Genomic DNA, 17,449 nt, shown 5'->3' with positions numbered 1-17,449 from the left:
AATGGTTCAAAAATATGAAAATATAAATACATGAAAAATTTAATGAGATTCAATATCTATTATTTATACATATGAAATAATTTAAATTTTATATATAGTATAATTTATTCACCATAGAAGGTTTGAATAAATCCCCTTCCTCTAAGTAGCTCCGATCCTGTTTACAGTTGCTAAGGTTCCATGGTTTGTCTGGCTTGTTAATATACTTTGGGAATTGATATTTCTAAGCATTTCCAGCTTTTGTGATAACAAAACAGCTATTTAAGTTGCTCCTAACCAATGGGACGAAGCACGTAGGAATTAATTGACTTTGTGAGTAAGAAGATTAAGACTTGGCGTACTTGAACCACACTTTAACATCAAACGCAAGCAACTACGAGTATGTCTGGTGTGGAGGAAATTATTTTTCAGAAAATGTTATTAATTTTTTCATGTTTCGTTGATTAAAATATTTTTTAAAAAAAAATCCTTAAAAATGAGAATCACTTCACTAGTAAGAATTGGAGAAATAAGTTTTATAAGGCCCATGCTCCTAACTTCTTTACCTCCAAGCCCCGACTCTCCACCCTCAATAGTGTTTTACCTTGTTCTTAAGAGTTGCCATCATTTTTATTTACACAATTTTTAAGAAAAATATTAATTATACGTTGAATTGACTAAATTATTTTTATTTTATTATTTTTTTTCTATTTAATTCTTCTATTTTTTTAACTGTATTGATATCTCTTCGTAATTATAACTAAGGGTAAAGTAGAATATCTATTTTTTGTAAGGACGATACTTAATAAGAAATAAGAGGAGTACTGAAATACTTCCTCCGTACCAAATTATCTGTCCCAAATTGAGATGACATATTGATTAAGAAAAATAATTAATAATATGTCTAGTTTACCATAATACGCCTATTAAATGATGTTTACAATTTAATTTGAACAAAAAGCAATTCATGCAAAGGATAAAATATAGAAAAATTTTTTTGTCTTGTCTTGATTAATGAAAAAAGACAAGTAAAATAGGACATTAAATTAGAAAATTTGGGACGAATAATTTGAAACGGAGGGAGTACATATTAATATTCTTGGAATTAATATTCTTGAAACTAGAAACTAAGTAGCCGTTTGACCATGAAAATTAGTTTTTTCGGAGTTGGAGTTGTGTTTGGCCATGTCTTTTAAAAAAATTTTTTTTTAGACTTTTGAAAAATCTTTTTTAAATATGATTTTATGCCCTCAACTTTTAAGAATTGTCAAAATCACTCAACTACTAATTTACCTACTAACATACAACCAAATGTTGAGAAAATAATTTATGTCTTCAATTGATAAAATAATTAACAACAAACTAATTATTATGATTGTTATTATTCTAAAATTTGAATAAAAATATCACAAGTACGAGCTAAATAAGTTTATCTAACTATAATCGATTGAATAGAGTAAATATATTTTGATAAATATGATTGATTGATATAAATATATTTTATATATTCATAAATTTGTTGATGAAAATTCTTAATTACTTTCACTTGAATTAATTATTTTATTGAATTTATTTTTTTTAAAAAAAATTTACGGATGAATTATTTGTGAATAGATTAGTGCTAATTTTTTGCTTTTTCTTTATTGATGATATTGGTTTTCCTTGAATATTATTGTATCGTAAATATGGATCATTACGTTATGTTTGATATACGACTTTACTGACCACTTCTTAATAATTTATTAAAATCATAATAGTCATTATATGACATATACAGAAAATTAGAATGGCAAGAAAAAATATTAAATTTCTCACTTTTAAATAACATAATGTATTTGGCCTTATATTTCTATAATATAGTTCATTTAAAACAAAGTTGATATATTTCCACCATAGATTGTCATTTATTATTTTTTACTTCACGTTAGTAAATTTTAGTTAAAAGAAGAAAAAAAGATTAGAATATTTGTAACAATTAAAAATGATGTTGTACATAGAAAATAAATAATAATTTTTTTTTTGGTGGTTGGTTGTAGTTATAAGAGGAGTTTGTGTAAAAATTTAAAGATTGAGATTATATGTAATAATAATGATTGGAAATGAGAGTGGAAAATTGTGAAAACAATAAAAAGTTGTTTTCATTTTTTGGAATTCAACTTCGAAATAATTTTTTGAATTTTCATGACCAAACATCACAATTTTCGAAAAAATAAAAAAAGTAAAAAAAAATTCCAAAAAAAACAAGGAATTTTTTTTTTATGGCCAAACGGGCCCTAAGTAAATCCTCTACTGGCTTGAAATGGATAAGGATGGATTTGGCACTGAGTGCAGTATGAACTGTGAAAAAAAAGAAAAAGTAAATACGCCTTTATCTTATTTATTTATTGCACAGGAAAAATCCATGCAAAATTTATGTCTTCCCTATTCACAAAGTTCATGTACTGGCATGGTTTAATTTGAAGTTCATCAAATCAGGGGGCAAAGTCGGGCTAACGCAAGGAGTTAATCGAATTTTTAATTGAAAAATCATATTTCATTTAAAATTTGAGTAAAAATTAATTTTATGCTATATAAATAGAAAAATATAATTTTTTCTAATTAGACAGAATATAACGTGGTTATAATTCATTGAGGATGACGGAGCTAATAAGGGCTCATGGGTTTATCCAAACCTCCTTAGACGGAAAATTATATCACTATCATACATGATTAAAATTATTTTTTACGTATATATAATAGATGTTGGACCCCCTTAGTTTTAGGGTTTTTGCCTTGATTTTCTTACCAAAATTAAGTTTTACTTTTTTCTTGAAAAGAAAATAAAAGTAACCATAAGTACTTTTACTTTTCTTGAAAGGAAAATATATAGCTTTTCCATATTTGGCAAACCTCTTTTTTGGAGGAAAGGTTTGAAACTTTATAAATAGAAGACCCCCTCCTCATACAACAACGTAATAGCATTCACAATATAGTCGTAGGTCTCTTCATGTGCTTAATTTTTATATTTCGAATTCCTTAATGAAAATTCTAACTCTACCACTGAACATAAGCTTAAATAAAAAGATGTACAAAATACAAATTAGGGTAGCTAGGAAGAAGTATGTCCATACTAATAGGAGTATATTAACTTGATGTCCATTTTAGTAGTTGAAGTATAGTTCTTTAATTTTCTATTATTATTTGTTATTTTGTGTAGTTTGATTATAGTGTTAATTTTAATGTCCGATTGTTCTGCTACTATCTGTTATTTTTATTATATAATTTGTTGTTTCTTTTATGTCCGTTACTCTTTTTTGTAGATTGTTTTTATAAGAAACAATCCCTCTGCCTCGAAGATAGAGGCTAGTATATACCTTATAGTACTCCCATCCGTCTCAAATTACCCATTTCAAATTGAGATGACATATTGATTAAAAAAATAATTCATAATATGGCTAGTTTATCGTAGTATCCCTATTAAATAATGTTTACATTTTAATTTGAAGACAAAGTAATTAATGCAAAGGGTAAAACATGAAAAAAAAAATTGTCTCTTCTTGATCAATGAAAAAAATAAGTCAAATGAAAAATTAAATTAGGAAATTTAGGATGGAGAAAGTGTAAAATTTGATTTAAGATTTAAAAAAGCACCAAGAAAATCAATAAGGTAGTTGAGTACTTTAATTTTCAAATAAAATCTTAAAGCTTTAGCATCAATATACAACTTTGAACTGTCAAGTACCCACAATCTCTAAATTTTAAATTCGCCACTATTCTATTATTTTTAAACTCTATTTATGAAATGTACCTGAATATATTATTTTATTGTTTCCTGCATTTATTTTTTATATAGCCACATTTCTTTAACGAAAAATTCTGATTTCGTAATCCACAAAAATACTACTTCTCTCCTATTTAGAGTTTTTTACTTGCACCAACCAAACAACGTTACACATGTCATGCAAGAGACAGAGATTTGTTGCATGCAAGCTGTAGCTACTTCACTTAATTTTTTTTTTTATTTTGAAAAAAAGCAAAAACCAACCTTTAATTTCCCTTTATAAGTTTATCCATATCTCTACTCTTTTCACAGTGCATGACGTTAATTTCTTTTGGTAATTCTAAGCCATGGTTTTCAATAAAGTGATTGCTCGTTTTGCTGTTGGTGTTATTGGTTAGTTGACATATTCTTTGTTGGTGTATTAATTCTTCCTCCCTAAATTCCTTTTCTTTTTAAGGTCGTAATAGCTAATGTGAATTTGTTTGTTAATTTTCAGGGAACATTATTTCACTCGTATTATTTCTGTCACCTTTGTAAGCTTCACATCATAACTACGCCTCATTTACATAGTTTTTTCAGTGACGAAACTAAAATTTTTACTAAAAAATTTTAAAATATAAAATCAGTAAATATACGAAACAAATAAGGATATCTAACATTTATTTTATATACATAAAAATATTTTTGATTGCATGTTCACCAATTTTCTGATGAATGAAGAGGGAACGGGATTAAAATAGACAAATTAATTATTTCATTATTTCAATTTATGTGAGACTTAATATTTGAGGAGTCAAACAAATTCTTCACTTGATTTTCAAATATTTTGATTTAGTATTTAAGTATGATGTAAGTAGTATTTAAGTATGATGCAAGTGCATGGTACTTTTCACACATATAATTATATAAATATCTAAATTTATTTGAGAAAGTTGAAGAATTTATATGAGTAAATATTTTCAAAGAATAAGTACTGGTTTGATCCAGCTTTTATTTCGTTTGAATATCACACTTTACTGTCTTTACATGAAATAGGAGAGAGTGAATATATATCGTATAACGACTTTAAAGGAAGAGCATTAGTTGCGGATTCGATCAAATTCACTAATTTTTGCTTAGATTCTATTTTATATTTTGAAAATATTTGTACTTAAGTATTCTTAGTAACTATACTGACTATGAGTTCAATAACAAGTTCAGAACCGTTCACTAACAAGTTCAGAACCGATAAATTTTAATTTTGAACAGGCCAACATTTGTTCGAATATGGAAGAAGAAATCAGTAGAACAATTCTCACCAGCTCCATATCTTGCCACATTTGTAAATTGTGGCCTTTGGGTACTCTATGGAATGCCACTTGTACATCCACATAGCATCTTAGTTGTGACCATAAATGCGACAGGACTTGGCATTGAGGTTGTGTACTTGATGCTGTTTTTGTTGTACTCTGAAAGGGTAAAAAGGATGAAAATATTGCTCATAATTGTTGGTGAGATTATTTTCTTGGCTTCACTTGCTATACTTGTTCTAACCCTTGTTCAAACACACAAAAAAAGATCTACTATTGTGGGCAGCATTTGCATGGTGGGCAACATTTTGATGTATGCTTCTCCTCTGGCTATTATGGTAAATATATAAGTTCTTTTTTTACTCTCTATTTCAATTTATGTAGTATGGTAAAAATGTTAGTGACAAGTACAATTTCGATAAAATTGGCACTTTTGTAGTAGCATCTGGATTTGCTCGAATCTCACATTGTGATTCTTTTGCTTTGGTTTTACTATCTTTGTTGCATGTATTTTTCTTCTTTTGGTATTTTCATGGTAACTTCTTTTACTTTGTATTTTTCAAATTTGTTTTGAAATGTTTTTCTTAGTTGAGGGTCAATTAGAAGATAATGATAAAGTTTGCATACATTGTACACATTGAGTATGTTGTTGTTGCCAGAATTTATGTCTAAATGAACATGAAATTAAAAAAAGAATCAGTTCACCACATACTAAAAGTATCTTTAAAACGTATAGTTTTAAACGTGTCGTGACATTTCTATCGATTATATATTAAGTGCATGACAACTTACTAGGTTTTAAACAAATTATTTGAACATATTGAGTGAAAATCTTAATATAGACGAGTTTTAGCTAAAAATTACCGAATTTTGTCAAATCCAGGACCAAAACTCTAACTTTAGTCATGTTAATTATTGCAGAAATTGGTGATAAGAAGCAAAAGTGTGGAGTTCATGCCCTTCTTCCTTTCCCTTTTCTCTTTTCTGAATGGTGTTAGTTGGACGACTTATGCCCTCATTCGTTTCGATGCTTTCATCATTGTGAGTATCCCTCTCCAATTACTTTACTCGTATTAATTTTTGTGGCATCATTTTGCAAAAATTAATTTGAGTATTTTTTCAAATTAATTTCGGTTAAATCAATTTAATATTTTAAAATTAAAATTTAGATATTACATGAAAGTATATAAGATACACGTATATGTATATGATCTACATACAACATATATTATTATGTGTTGGTTCCCCTCAACACACAACATTGCTTCATATACGTTTTACATATCCTTCATATTCAATTGACTCGTCCATACAATTTGAAAACACATGCAATAAATTCAGTTGGCCACTCATATAGTTGATATCTTCATATATATATATATATATATACACACAACTTCGGCTTGGAAATACATATATACACATACAGTGTATTCACGCGATTTCAATTAAAAGTAGATATTGCATGCACGCGAATACAACATATTTTTGCTACATTTTTCTTAAGATCTCATTGTTTTTTACAAAAATGATCACTACTTATGAAAAAATTCCTTTATTTAGGTACCAAATTCAATGGGAACTGCACTTGGACTAGCCCAATTGTTGCTTTATGCGATGTATTACGAGTCCACTAAGAGACAGAATGCAGAAAGACTGGCCCAATGCTACCTGAGAAGACCGTCTCTGGTAAATGGTGAGTAACAATGCAATAGTTCAGTTTAGAATTTTAGAACTTTGGGAAGAACAAGTGTACAAATATCTGTTTTGGGGTGGTAATTTAACTTGTATTTGATGTTGATTTTTTCTTTTTGTTATTCGGGTTGTGAACAATTTCAAATGTATGCGATTATTCTGAAATTTGTGCTTGACTCGAACATTTTCGTTTGAAGTGTGTACATGTGAAAGCCTAACATCAAATATTTTTATTTGAAGTTTTATATGGCTTGTCAACTATTGAAACTACAGTTTATGAACTTTGAAACTCATTAATGGAGTTATATGAAAGACATCACTGGAGAATTCATGGGGAAACAAACAAGAAATGGAGATGAAGTGTTCCCACTCAACTGCATTTCTGTGCGAAGATGAATAATTGGAAGCGAAAATACCTAATCTAACTAACCGACTATGACTACTTAGCTGTACATGAGCTAGCACCTGACTGACTAACTAAGCTCACTAACAATATAATAAGTAATTAATCTCACTAATCTCAACACCCCCCCCCCCCCCCAACCCAAGTTGGAGGTGTAGAAAACACAGCCAACTTCCCAAGAGTAGCAGTGTCTAACACCAGTTAAAGATTTAGTCAGTACATCTTCTAACTGATGATATGTGGTAATGTGATGCAGAGTAATGAGTTCATTTTTAAATTGATCTCTCAAAACATAGCAATCAACCTCAATGTGTTTGGCCCGTTCATGGAACACAGGGTTCCTTGCTATATGAAGTGCAAATTGTCCGTCATAATATACATCAAAAGAAACTGGTCAAAGTATTGTAAGTTCTACAAATAATTTCCTCAACCGTGCCAACTCACCTTCCACTTTTTTAAGGCTCTATACACAGCTTCAACAGAGAATAAAGAAATGATTTCCTATTTTTTGAATTTCCAGTTGATGGGGTTGTTTCCCAAAAAGACAAGGTAACCAGTGACTAGTTTTCTTGAATCTGGATAGGTGCTTAATCTGAATCACAGTAGGCATTAACATCAAAGTTAGGTTGTTTAGTCATGGAGATGCCAAATACAGGATCACTCTTTAGGTACTGAAGAAGATTAAAAGTTGCCTTCAGGTCTGGTTCTCTAGGGTCTTGCATGAATTGGCTCAAGTGTTAGACACTATATGCGATGTCCATTTTACTGTTAGTGAGAAAATTTAATTTCCCAACCAACTTGTAAGCAATGGGATCTTAGACAATAACACCCTCTTTTACTCTTAATTTTACTGAAGGATCCAATGAAGATGAAGTACTAGGCTTGTCAAGGAAACCACGTTCCTTTAGAAGATCAAGTACAAACTCTCTTTGTTATGATCAAACCATCATCTATATATCTTACCTTCATCCTCAAAGAAATAATGCAATTTGCTCAAATCTTTAATTCTAAAGGTTTGATGTAAAAAATATCTCAATTCTTCAATCTCTACGAGATCTGTGCCTATTAGGATAAATGTCATCTATATACACAACAACATAAACCGCTAAACCATTTATTTTCTATGAAATAAGGAATAGTGATGCATTAAATGTGTGTAACCTCTGGAACATAAGGCCTGAGTTAGTTTGGCATACCATTGCCTAATAGCCTACTTTAGCCCATATAATGATTTGTTTACCTTGTAAACTAACTTAGGATTCTCTACTGCCAATCTAGGAGGTAATGCCATGTATACCTCTTCATTTAAGTCACCACGTAGGAATGCATTATTGACATCCAACTGGGACATACTTCATCCTTTCTTGACAATAGTGGGTAACTAGGCTCTCATAGTTGTCATTTTTACCACTTCTGAAAAAGTATCAGTATAGGGAATCCTAGCTTGTTGTGTATACTCTTTAACTACTAGCCTGACTTTAAACCTCTCTATGCTATCAACTTTGTGTTTAACCTTATAGACCCATTTACACTGTATAATTTATTTACTTGGAGATAGTGGTACTAGATGCCAAGTGTGATTAAAGTACAGTGTCTCAAATTCCTGACTCATGGCAGTTTACTAGGTAGGATTCATGATGCTTCGCCATATGAAGTAGGTTCACTCTCAGTGCAAATGATATTCACAAGACTCAAACTTTTAGGACACAACACATTAGGAGAAATGTGGTTACAATTTGAGAAAAATGCAATAAGCGATGAGAATGTGCTTGAAGTAGGTTTAAAATTGGGTGTCACGATCCAAATTCATTGTGAGTGGCAGCCGCACTATTCATCCGGTGAGAGTTACCTATCTCAGAAACTAAGTCCATAATCAACACTTAAAAAGAGATAATTAGAACTGATATATCAATAAACATCGAAATCTAAACAAAACCGTAAGTACACTATTAGCAAAACATTGTACTTAAAAAAACTATCCCTAGGATCCGAAAGTCTCCGTACCAAAATATCTAAGATTGTCAAGAAGGAAATGCAACCTTAAAAATAAAAGAAAATTCATTATCCAAAACAAAGGACTATGACATAAAGGAAAGATCTCATGGTAGCCCGGATATACCATACCTTGAAATCTGAAATCACAATTGAGGTCTCGTAGGAGCTGCTGAAATATGCATTGCACTCATACGATGTATGAACACTTAACTAAAATATTGTGCAACATGTTAATCCATGCTCAAAACTAACATACACTTAGCACATCAACACCAAATAAACAGTTTAGGATTAAAGCCAACAATTCAACAAAATATCACCAAGTCACATTCAGTCAGGCCAAGTCAAGACATGTCAAGACAAGTAAACTCACCTGTCAATGAACTGTCAAACTCACCTGAACCTCATACATACATACTATGGGTAATACATCCACCCTTTAGTCATGACCCGTATTTTCTCCATGTACTACGACCCCATACACAAGTGTTTGCCAACCTTATTTCACCAATAACCTGTGAGAACATTACAAATTCTAAAATATTTCACATTTAACGATAGGGTGGGTCAAAAATATACAATATGTAAATTCACTTGCATTGACCATACCAAACAATATGCACTAACAAGACACTACAAAGTAGTTAACATACCTATATAGTATAAATTGGATTAAACTACAATACCATCACCAACCTCAAATCAAGCTTGCACCACTCCTCTAAGCTGAAGTTTTGCCCTTGCGTGCAATTTTCGCTTGCTTTTGGACTAGGACACGCATACAAACACACAATTATTAAAATGACCAGCCATGTTAAAAATTCTAACTGTCACCCAACCTCTAAGGTCAAGTTCATGATTATTCTATTCCCGTTCTAGGGCTTTTCTGTAACCTAAAACTATCAAATTCATGGATTAATTAGTGAATTAACAGAATACAAGAGGTAATTAACCATTAATAGTCATAATCCATTTACTTATTACTTAATTCACTCCCTTGCACCATAAAACAACTAAAATCCGCCCTAAAAACCTCTCAAACTCCGTAATTCTGCAATTCTAAGGATAAATCAATAATTACTAGATAACGGGGATGAAATCCTTACCTTTGTGAATCCTAATGGATAAAATATAGTGAAAATCACTCCAAATCGCTCCTTCTTTGTCCCAAAATGAGTTTTAGAAAAATAAACTATTTTAGAAAATTTTACACATAAAATAGCGACTTTCATCGCTAAAGTGACATACTTTTCTATAGCGATACCTACCATCGCTATAGTAAAATGCAAATTACTATAGCAACATCGACGAGATAGAATGTCCAGTTTTTCCCAAAAATCTTAATTCTTGCAATACACCTTAAACCCAAAATATTTTAAACAATGCTTTTTATGCTAAGATCAATTTCGAGAGTTCTACTTACTCAAATTTAATTTTGTAAATTCCTACAGTTTTTTATAGTCTTAGTTAACTAAAAAATAAATTAAATACCACCAAACTTTTCCAAATCATTCACAAATTGCCCTAGACATGCCTAACTCCGATTTTTTTTTCAAAATTAGCCTAATCTTAAATTTATAGCTTCAAATTTGGATAGAATTTTAACACATAATATTAGTGAAAGTTTTATGTATAATGATGAAAATGGTCACTACCACATATACCAATTTACTCATCATTCATCCCCGAACGATCAAACGTGAAGAATAGGCTAAAACAAGTAAAGAAGAGACTACCTGTATCCTTAAACAATTGAGTGTACTTGTCCTATATGTTCTTATTGGTTTCTCTGGTGGATTTCTCAATCATACCATGCTTCAATTAAACCTTAACCATACAAATTTCCTTAATCCCTAATTTTTAAACATCCCAATCTAGAATCACTGCTAGTTCTACCTCGTAAAATAAATCCTTATCTAAAAGAACCGAGTCTCACTTAATGATGTAGTATCCATCCCAATGGTACCTTTTGAGCACAACAACATGAAATAATTGATGAAATCTCAACAATCTCGGTGCTAGAGATAATTTATATGTAACCAAACCCATATCTTTAAGAATTTCGAAGAGAGGAATATATCGGGAGCTAAGCTTTTCCTTTTGCCAAACCTCATGACTCCTTTCATGGGCGATAATTTAAGAAGAACTTTCTCACCAACTTTGAAGTCCATGTCTCTTACCTTACGGTTTGCATACTTTTTCTTCCTACTTTAAGCAACCAACAACTTTGTTTAAATGAACCTCACTTTCTCTTGGGCCTTCTTTAACAAGTCGGTGCCCAAAGGTTTAACATCTTTTGTCTTAAAAACCCAATAGGTGGCCTACACTTCTTCCTATAAAGTGCCTCAAATGGTGCTATATTAATGTTGGAGTGATAACAATTGTATAATACCCCATGATGGAAGTCTCTATGCATTATAAGACTTATCATCTTAAGTCGTACACACAACATATGAGTGGTATGTTGTAGTCATACTCAAGACAGTGTGGTATGGTGGACATTCTGTGAAAGGTACTATTCAACCCTTAAGAGCCATAAGATCATCTACGAGTTATATGAAGAAAATCATAGTTTCATCATCGTAGTCTTTCTAAGATTCTGTCCAAGCTACAAATAAGGAGCTAAGAATCGTATGAAGATGATACTATTCATAAGTGGTATTAATAAGTGGAACTCATATATTGACCAGTATGTACCCTCCTTGAGTCTTCTAAGCTTATGAGTTGATGAGCTAAGTCGTACCCTTCTATACGAGTTATATGGTAAACTCGTAAGGACTGGCGATATAATTCTGTAAAATTTAGCTAAGGGATTTTTGGTCTTTTCCTATTTTATAAATTCCTCCCAACACCTATAACCCTTAAAGAGGCTTTATTTTCCTCTATTCCTTAATCAAATAACAATGCTTACATCATCTCATCTTTAATAACATCAAGATTAGGGCTTCTCTCACAAGTTCATCCTTCAAGTCCTAAGATTCAAACTTTCTTCACAAGTCAAGAAACTTCAGGTATGTGGGGTTTATGAATAAGGTTATTCTTTCATCCTTATGTTCAAAGTACATGGTTTTGAGTTTTAGTTTACTTATTTTGAATTAGGGTTCATACCCAAATAGCCATATTCTTGAGTATGATGCTACCATGTGATTGAAAGTTTTTAGTGCATCAAGGTTTGAATATGTTCATATTTTAACTTATAAGATTCATATTATGATTTAAATTTCATTATCTAGAATGGAATTGTTGAAAGATTTCAAAATGTTTATTTAGCATGAAGTTTTGTTATGAATTTCTATAAATTAAAGCATGGACTCAAAGTCCTAAGTAAAAGTATTGAGTTTATAAGAAGATTATGCTCTTAAGCTCCATTGATAAGTTTTATAACATGATTTAAAGCAAAGATTGATCTTTGATCCTAAGATAAGATATGAAATCTATAACTATTTATCTTGATTATGATTTAAAGTAAAGGGAAGCATAACTGGTTTTCAGTCTATAAGACCTTATACTATTTTAAGGTGGATTTCTTAAAGTATGAGCCTATAAGTATTCTGGGAGTAGTATTTAGCATAGAGAAGGAAATGCGGATGAGTGTATCCTAAATTCCTAGAAACTATGAGACACCATAGGTTAAGCTTTTTCACAATATGGATGAAGTTCAGTGATCACTTAAGATTAAGGTTCTATTCTGATGGCAAGGGTAGAACAGCTCTTCCCAACGTGGGTAAGGTATTGGACTCCATGGTATCTCACATGATTTATGTCGGTTAGAAGAACCCCCATAAGAAAGAATAAAAAGTAAAGCTTTTAGAAACTAAGTGTCATGAATTACAAAGTTTATTCTCATGCCTCTTCATTTATGATTATGATCTTGCAATCTTTTGTTTTATTCAAGTTCAAGGTGAGTTATTTACACTTAGTATGCATCATTAAAAGTTTATATGAATATTCAGTTATCATTTTATTTATGCATTCATCCCCACATAGTCAGTACATTCCAGAGGTACTAACCCACATATATGTCTATGTGCTACATTGTCTTATAATTTAGGTTCTGGTGCTCGTTTCCAGCAGCACGATTGAATACGGGTATCCTCACCTACATTTTGACTTTTGGTGAGTCCCCATAGTCTGAGGACCTCGTTTATCAGATTTGGTTGTTGATGATTTATTTTAGTTATCTGATTTCAGTTTATAACCGGGCCAACTGGGGTCTATCCTAGTGGCTCTCTAGTCATCAGTAGAGGCTTGTCAGACTATTTAAGTTTTAAGTTCAAAGAGTTGTTTAGAGATTTCCAAGTTAAAGACTTTTATTAAGATATTTCATGGTTTATTTTCAAATTTCTATTTATATTATTTCACTGTTTATGTAAGTTGCAAGCTTAGTAGGTATCATGGGTTAGCTTAGGGCTATTCGTAGTCTTAATCACCGTGTAATGTCCAGGGGGTACTTCCGGGGCGTTACAAACTTGGTATCAGAGTCAAGTTTAAAGAGTCCTATAGAGTTAGACAATCCGTGTTATGTAGAATCTTGATCATGGATGTGAATCGTGCCACATTTATAAGCAAGAAACTATAGAATGAGCTAGGAATCATCATTTCTTTCATGATCTATCATGCTTACAGTTGTATCTATCTACCTTAACTCATGCTTTTATGTGACAAAATATGCCTCCTCACCAAGCCAACGTATGCAGAAACAATGATCAACCAACCCTGCACACCAACCCTTTAAAAAGAATATATATCATGCTAAATTTTAGGCTGCCTTTCAAGCGTTGGCCCAAGCTGTGAATGCCAATGTTCAGGGCAACCAACAAGATGCAGTCCCAGTTCAGTGAAATGGTAATTTAGCTACAACTAGAATTCAAGACTTTATGAGGATGAATCCACCCGAGTTTTATGGGTCAAAGATGAATGAGGATCCTCAACTCTTTATTGATGAGGTGAGAAATATTACTCAGATTATGAATGTTACTGAAGAGGAGAGTGTAGATTTGTCATCCTATAGGCTGAAGGATGCTTATGATTGGGTTTTTATATGGAAGGAAGGTAGAGGTGAGAATGCAACACTTGTAAGTTGGCAGGTATTTCAGAATATTTTTCTGAACAGGTTCTTTTCGCGTTAGATAAGGGAGGATAAGGTGGAGGAGTTATTGAACCTGAGGCAGTGATCTATAACAGTAAAGAAGCACTGCCTTAAGTTCACTCAATTGTCTAAGTATGTTCCCAAGTTTTTATCTGACTTTAGAGCTCGTATGAGTAAATTTGTTAATGGGGTATCTGACTTGGTGGTCAAGGAGTGTAGGACTTCCATGTTGATTGGGGATACGGATATTGCTCAGTTGATGACTCATGCTCAACAGATTGAGGCAAAAAAGTTAAAGAAAATGAGAGAAGAGAAATACGAGGGCTAGGACTGGACAATTTTAGTATAGCCAGCCAAGGTATGAAAGGGGAAGCCGTTCGAAGTTTCAGGGTCATTCATCAGTGTATGCGCCATTTTCATCTAGCTCCTCTGCACCTAGGATCAGGCAAGATCAGTGAGGCAAGACTTTGAATTCCAGGTTTCAGAATAATATATCGGGAGGCCTAGTTAACCAACATGTGCAAAGTCTGGCAAAACCCATCCGGGAGAGTGTTTGAAGGGCAAAAGGAGTTGCTATGGTTGTGGAAAGTTGGGCCACAGGATCAAGGAGTGTCTGTATTCTAAGTAGGGAAACAAAGATATTCGCCCTCAGACTCAAGTTACTAATCTAGCCGCTCAACCAGTTCACCCAGTTCCTCCACATAGCGTATCTTCTAGTATCGATGACGATCAGTGCTAAAATTAGTTCTATGCTTTACCATCCCGTCAGGAGTAGGAGAGTTCGCTAGATGTTGTAACTGGTATGCTTCATGTCTTTCACCTTGATGTATATGTGTTGCTAGACCCGGGATCAAATCTCTCTTACATAACTTTATTGGTTGCGGTAGATTTTGGGGTAGAACCTGAAAATCTTTCTAAGCCCTTCTCAGTTCCAACCTCAATGGGTGAGTCAGTTGTTACAAGACGAGTCTATAAGAAATTTCCTATCACTGTCCTCTATAAAAGAGCAGCTTATGGACCTTTTAGATAAAGGTTTAATAAAACCCAGTGTCTCTCCGTGGGGTACTCCAGTCCTTTTTATGCGCAAGAAAGATGGTACTCTCACAATGTACTTCATTATCTAGACTGGGATTGTTGAAAGATTTCAAGATGACTATTGAGCATGAAGTTTTGTTATAAATTTCTATGAATTAAAGCATGGACCCTAAGTCCTAAGTACACGTATTGAGTTTACAAAAAGATTACGCTCTTAAGCTCCATTCATAAGTTTTATAACATGATTTAAAGCAAAGATTGATCTTTGATCCTCAGATAAGACATGAAATCCAGAACAATTCATCTTGATTATGATTTAAAGTAAACAGAAGCATAACTAGTTTTCAGTCTAAAAGCCCTTATGCTATTTTAAGGTGAATTTCTTAAAGTAAGAGCATATAAGTATTTTGGGAGTAGTATTTATCATCAAGAAGGGAATGCAGAGTATACTAAATTCCTGGAAACTATTAGCCACCGTAGGTTATGCTTTTTCCCTTTATGGATGAAGTTTAGTGATCACTTAAGATTAAGGTTCTATTCCGATGGCAAGGGTAGAATGGATCTCCCTAACGTAGGTAAGACGTTGGACTCCATGGTAGCTCACATGGTTTATATCGGTTAGAAGAACCTCCCATAATAAAGAATAAAAGTAAAGCTTTTAGAAACTAAGTGTCATGGCTTACAAAGTTTATTCTAATGTTTCTTCATTTATGATTATGATCTTACAATCTTTTGTTTTATTCAAGTTCAAGGTGAGTCATATACACTTAGAATGCATCATTAAAAGTTTATATGAATATTCGGTTATCGTTTTACTTATGCATTCACCCCCACATATGTCGTACGTTCCAGAGGTACTGACCCACATATATGCCTATGTGCTCCATTATCTTATAATGTAGGTTCTGGTGCTTATTTATAGTAGCACGACTGACTACGGTTATTCTCACCTACATCTCAACTTTTGGTGAGTCCTCATAGTCCGAGGATCCAGTTTATCAGATTTTGGTTGTTGATGAAGTATTTTAGTTATCTAATTTCTGTTTATTACCGGGCCAGCTAGGGTCTGTCATAGTGGCTCTCTAGTCATCAGTAGAGGCTTGTCAGACTATTTAAGTTTTAAGTTCAAAGAGTTGTTTAGATATTTCCAAGTTAAATACTTTTATAAAGATATGCCATGGTTTACTTTCAAGCTTCTATTTATGTTAGTTCACTGTTCACGTGAGTTGCAAGTTTAGTAGGTATCTTGGGTTAGCTTAGGGCTATTTATCGTCTTAAGCACCGTGTGACGTCCAGAGGGTACTTTTGGGGAAAACTTAAACAATGGAAGAAAATGGTCCTAATAGCCACAAAAATCAATCACACAAGCCCTCAATATGTCCTTTCTGACTGTCCATCAATTTGAGGATGAAACTTGGTTCCAACTCTTCATGTAACCTGTCCCAAAATTTTAAAGTATATTCTGTGTCCCTATCAGAAATGATGGTAAGAAGCACCCCATGAAGTCTTACAATCTCCTTGATGTAGAATTTAGCTAACTGTTGAGAGCTATAGTCTATCCAAACTGATAAGAAGTGAGATAATTTCGTCAATTGATCCACTGTCACCCAAATTGAGTCATATTTTACCAAGGTCTTAGGAAAACCCACCACCAAAAGCATTCTTCAAAGCAACCCCACATACCTTTGGTGTTCATACTTCATCTGCTGACTATTTTGACACTTGGAAATATAATCCATTATGTCCTTCTTCATCTCAAGCCACCAATAAAGCTTTCTTAAGTCACGGTACATCTTGGTATTAATCGGATTAATAGAATAATGTGAGCCATGTACCTTTGAAAGTACATAATGAATCAAATCACTAACCTGACGAACACATAACCTTCCCTTAAACCACAATACCCTACTTGCATCAAGAGTGGCGTCCGCCACTTCCCCACATACCAATTTATTTTTTGAGTGCATTCAACCTCTTGTTCTCAAATTGATTGACCTTAATCTAATACAGAAATGTTGACTTTATCTCAACACTAGCCAATACTCCACCCAAGTCTGAGACTTAAATTGTATACTCTGAGATGCTAGAGTTTGAATCTCCCTAGGTAAAAGTAGCCTGGACACCCTCAAGAATGACAAACTACCCATGCTTATAACTTTTTGGCTCAATGCGCCTGTCACCACATTGGCCTTACCCAATGATAC

At 32.6% G+C, this 17,449-nt stretch overlaps 1 protein-coding gene across 1 annotated transcript; it reads left to right on the top strand.

The window, feature by feature from the left end:
- The first annotated feature begins 3,977 nt into the window (after nt 1-3,977).
- LOC107849888 (bidirectional sugar transporter SWEET4) lies at nt 3,978-6,943 on the top strand. Its single transcript, XM_016694419.2, has 5 exons — nt 3,978-4,132; nt 4,236-4,272; nt 4,988-5,366; nt 5,950-6,069; nt 6,592-6,943. Exons 1-5 carry the CDS (start codon nt 4,087-4,089, stop codon nt 6,730-6,732), a joined length of 723 nt encoding a protein of 240 aa, XP_016549905.2. The 5' UTR covers nt 3,978-4,086; the 3' UTR covers nt 6,733-6,943.
- The last annotated feature ends 10,506 nt before the right edge of the window (nt 6,944-17,449 follow it).

The sequence above is a fragment of the Capsicum annuum genome, chromosome 12, assembly GCF_002878395.1.
Source record: "Capsicum annuum cultivar UCD-10X-F1 chromosome 12, UCD10Xv1.1, whole genome shotgun sequence".
Taxonomy (NCBI): Eukaryota; Viridiplantae; Streptophyta; class Magnoliopsida; order Solanales; family Solanaceae; genus Capsicum; species Capsicum annuum.
The sequence above is the reverse complement of the archived record's forward strand: the minus strand, read 5'-3'. Positions and strand labels throughout refer to the sequence as shown.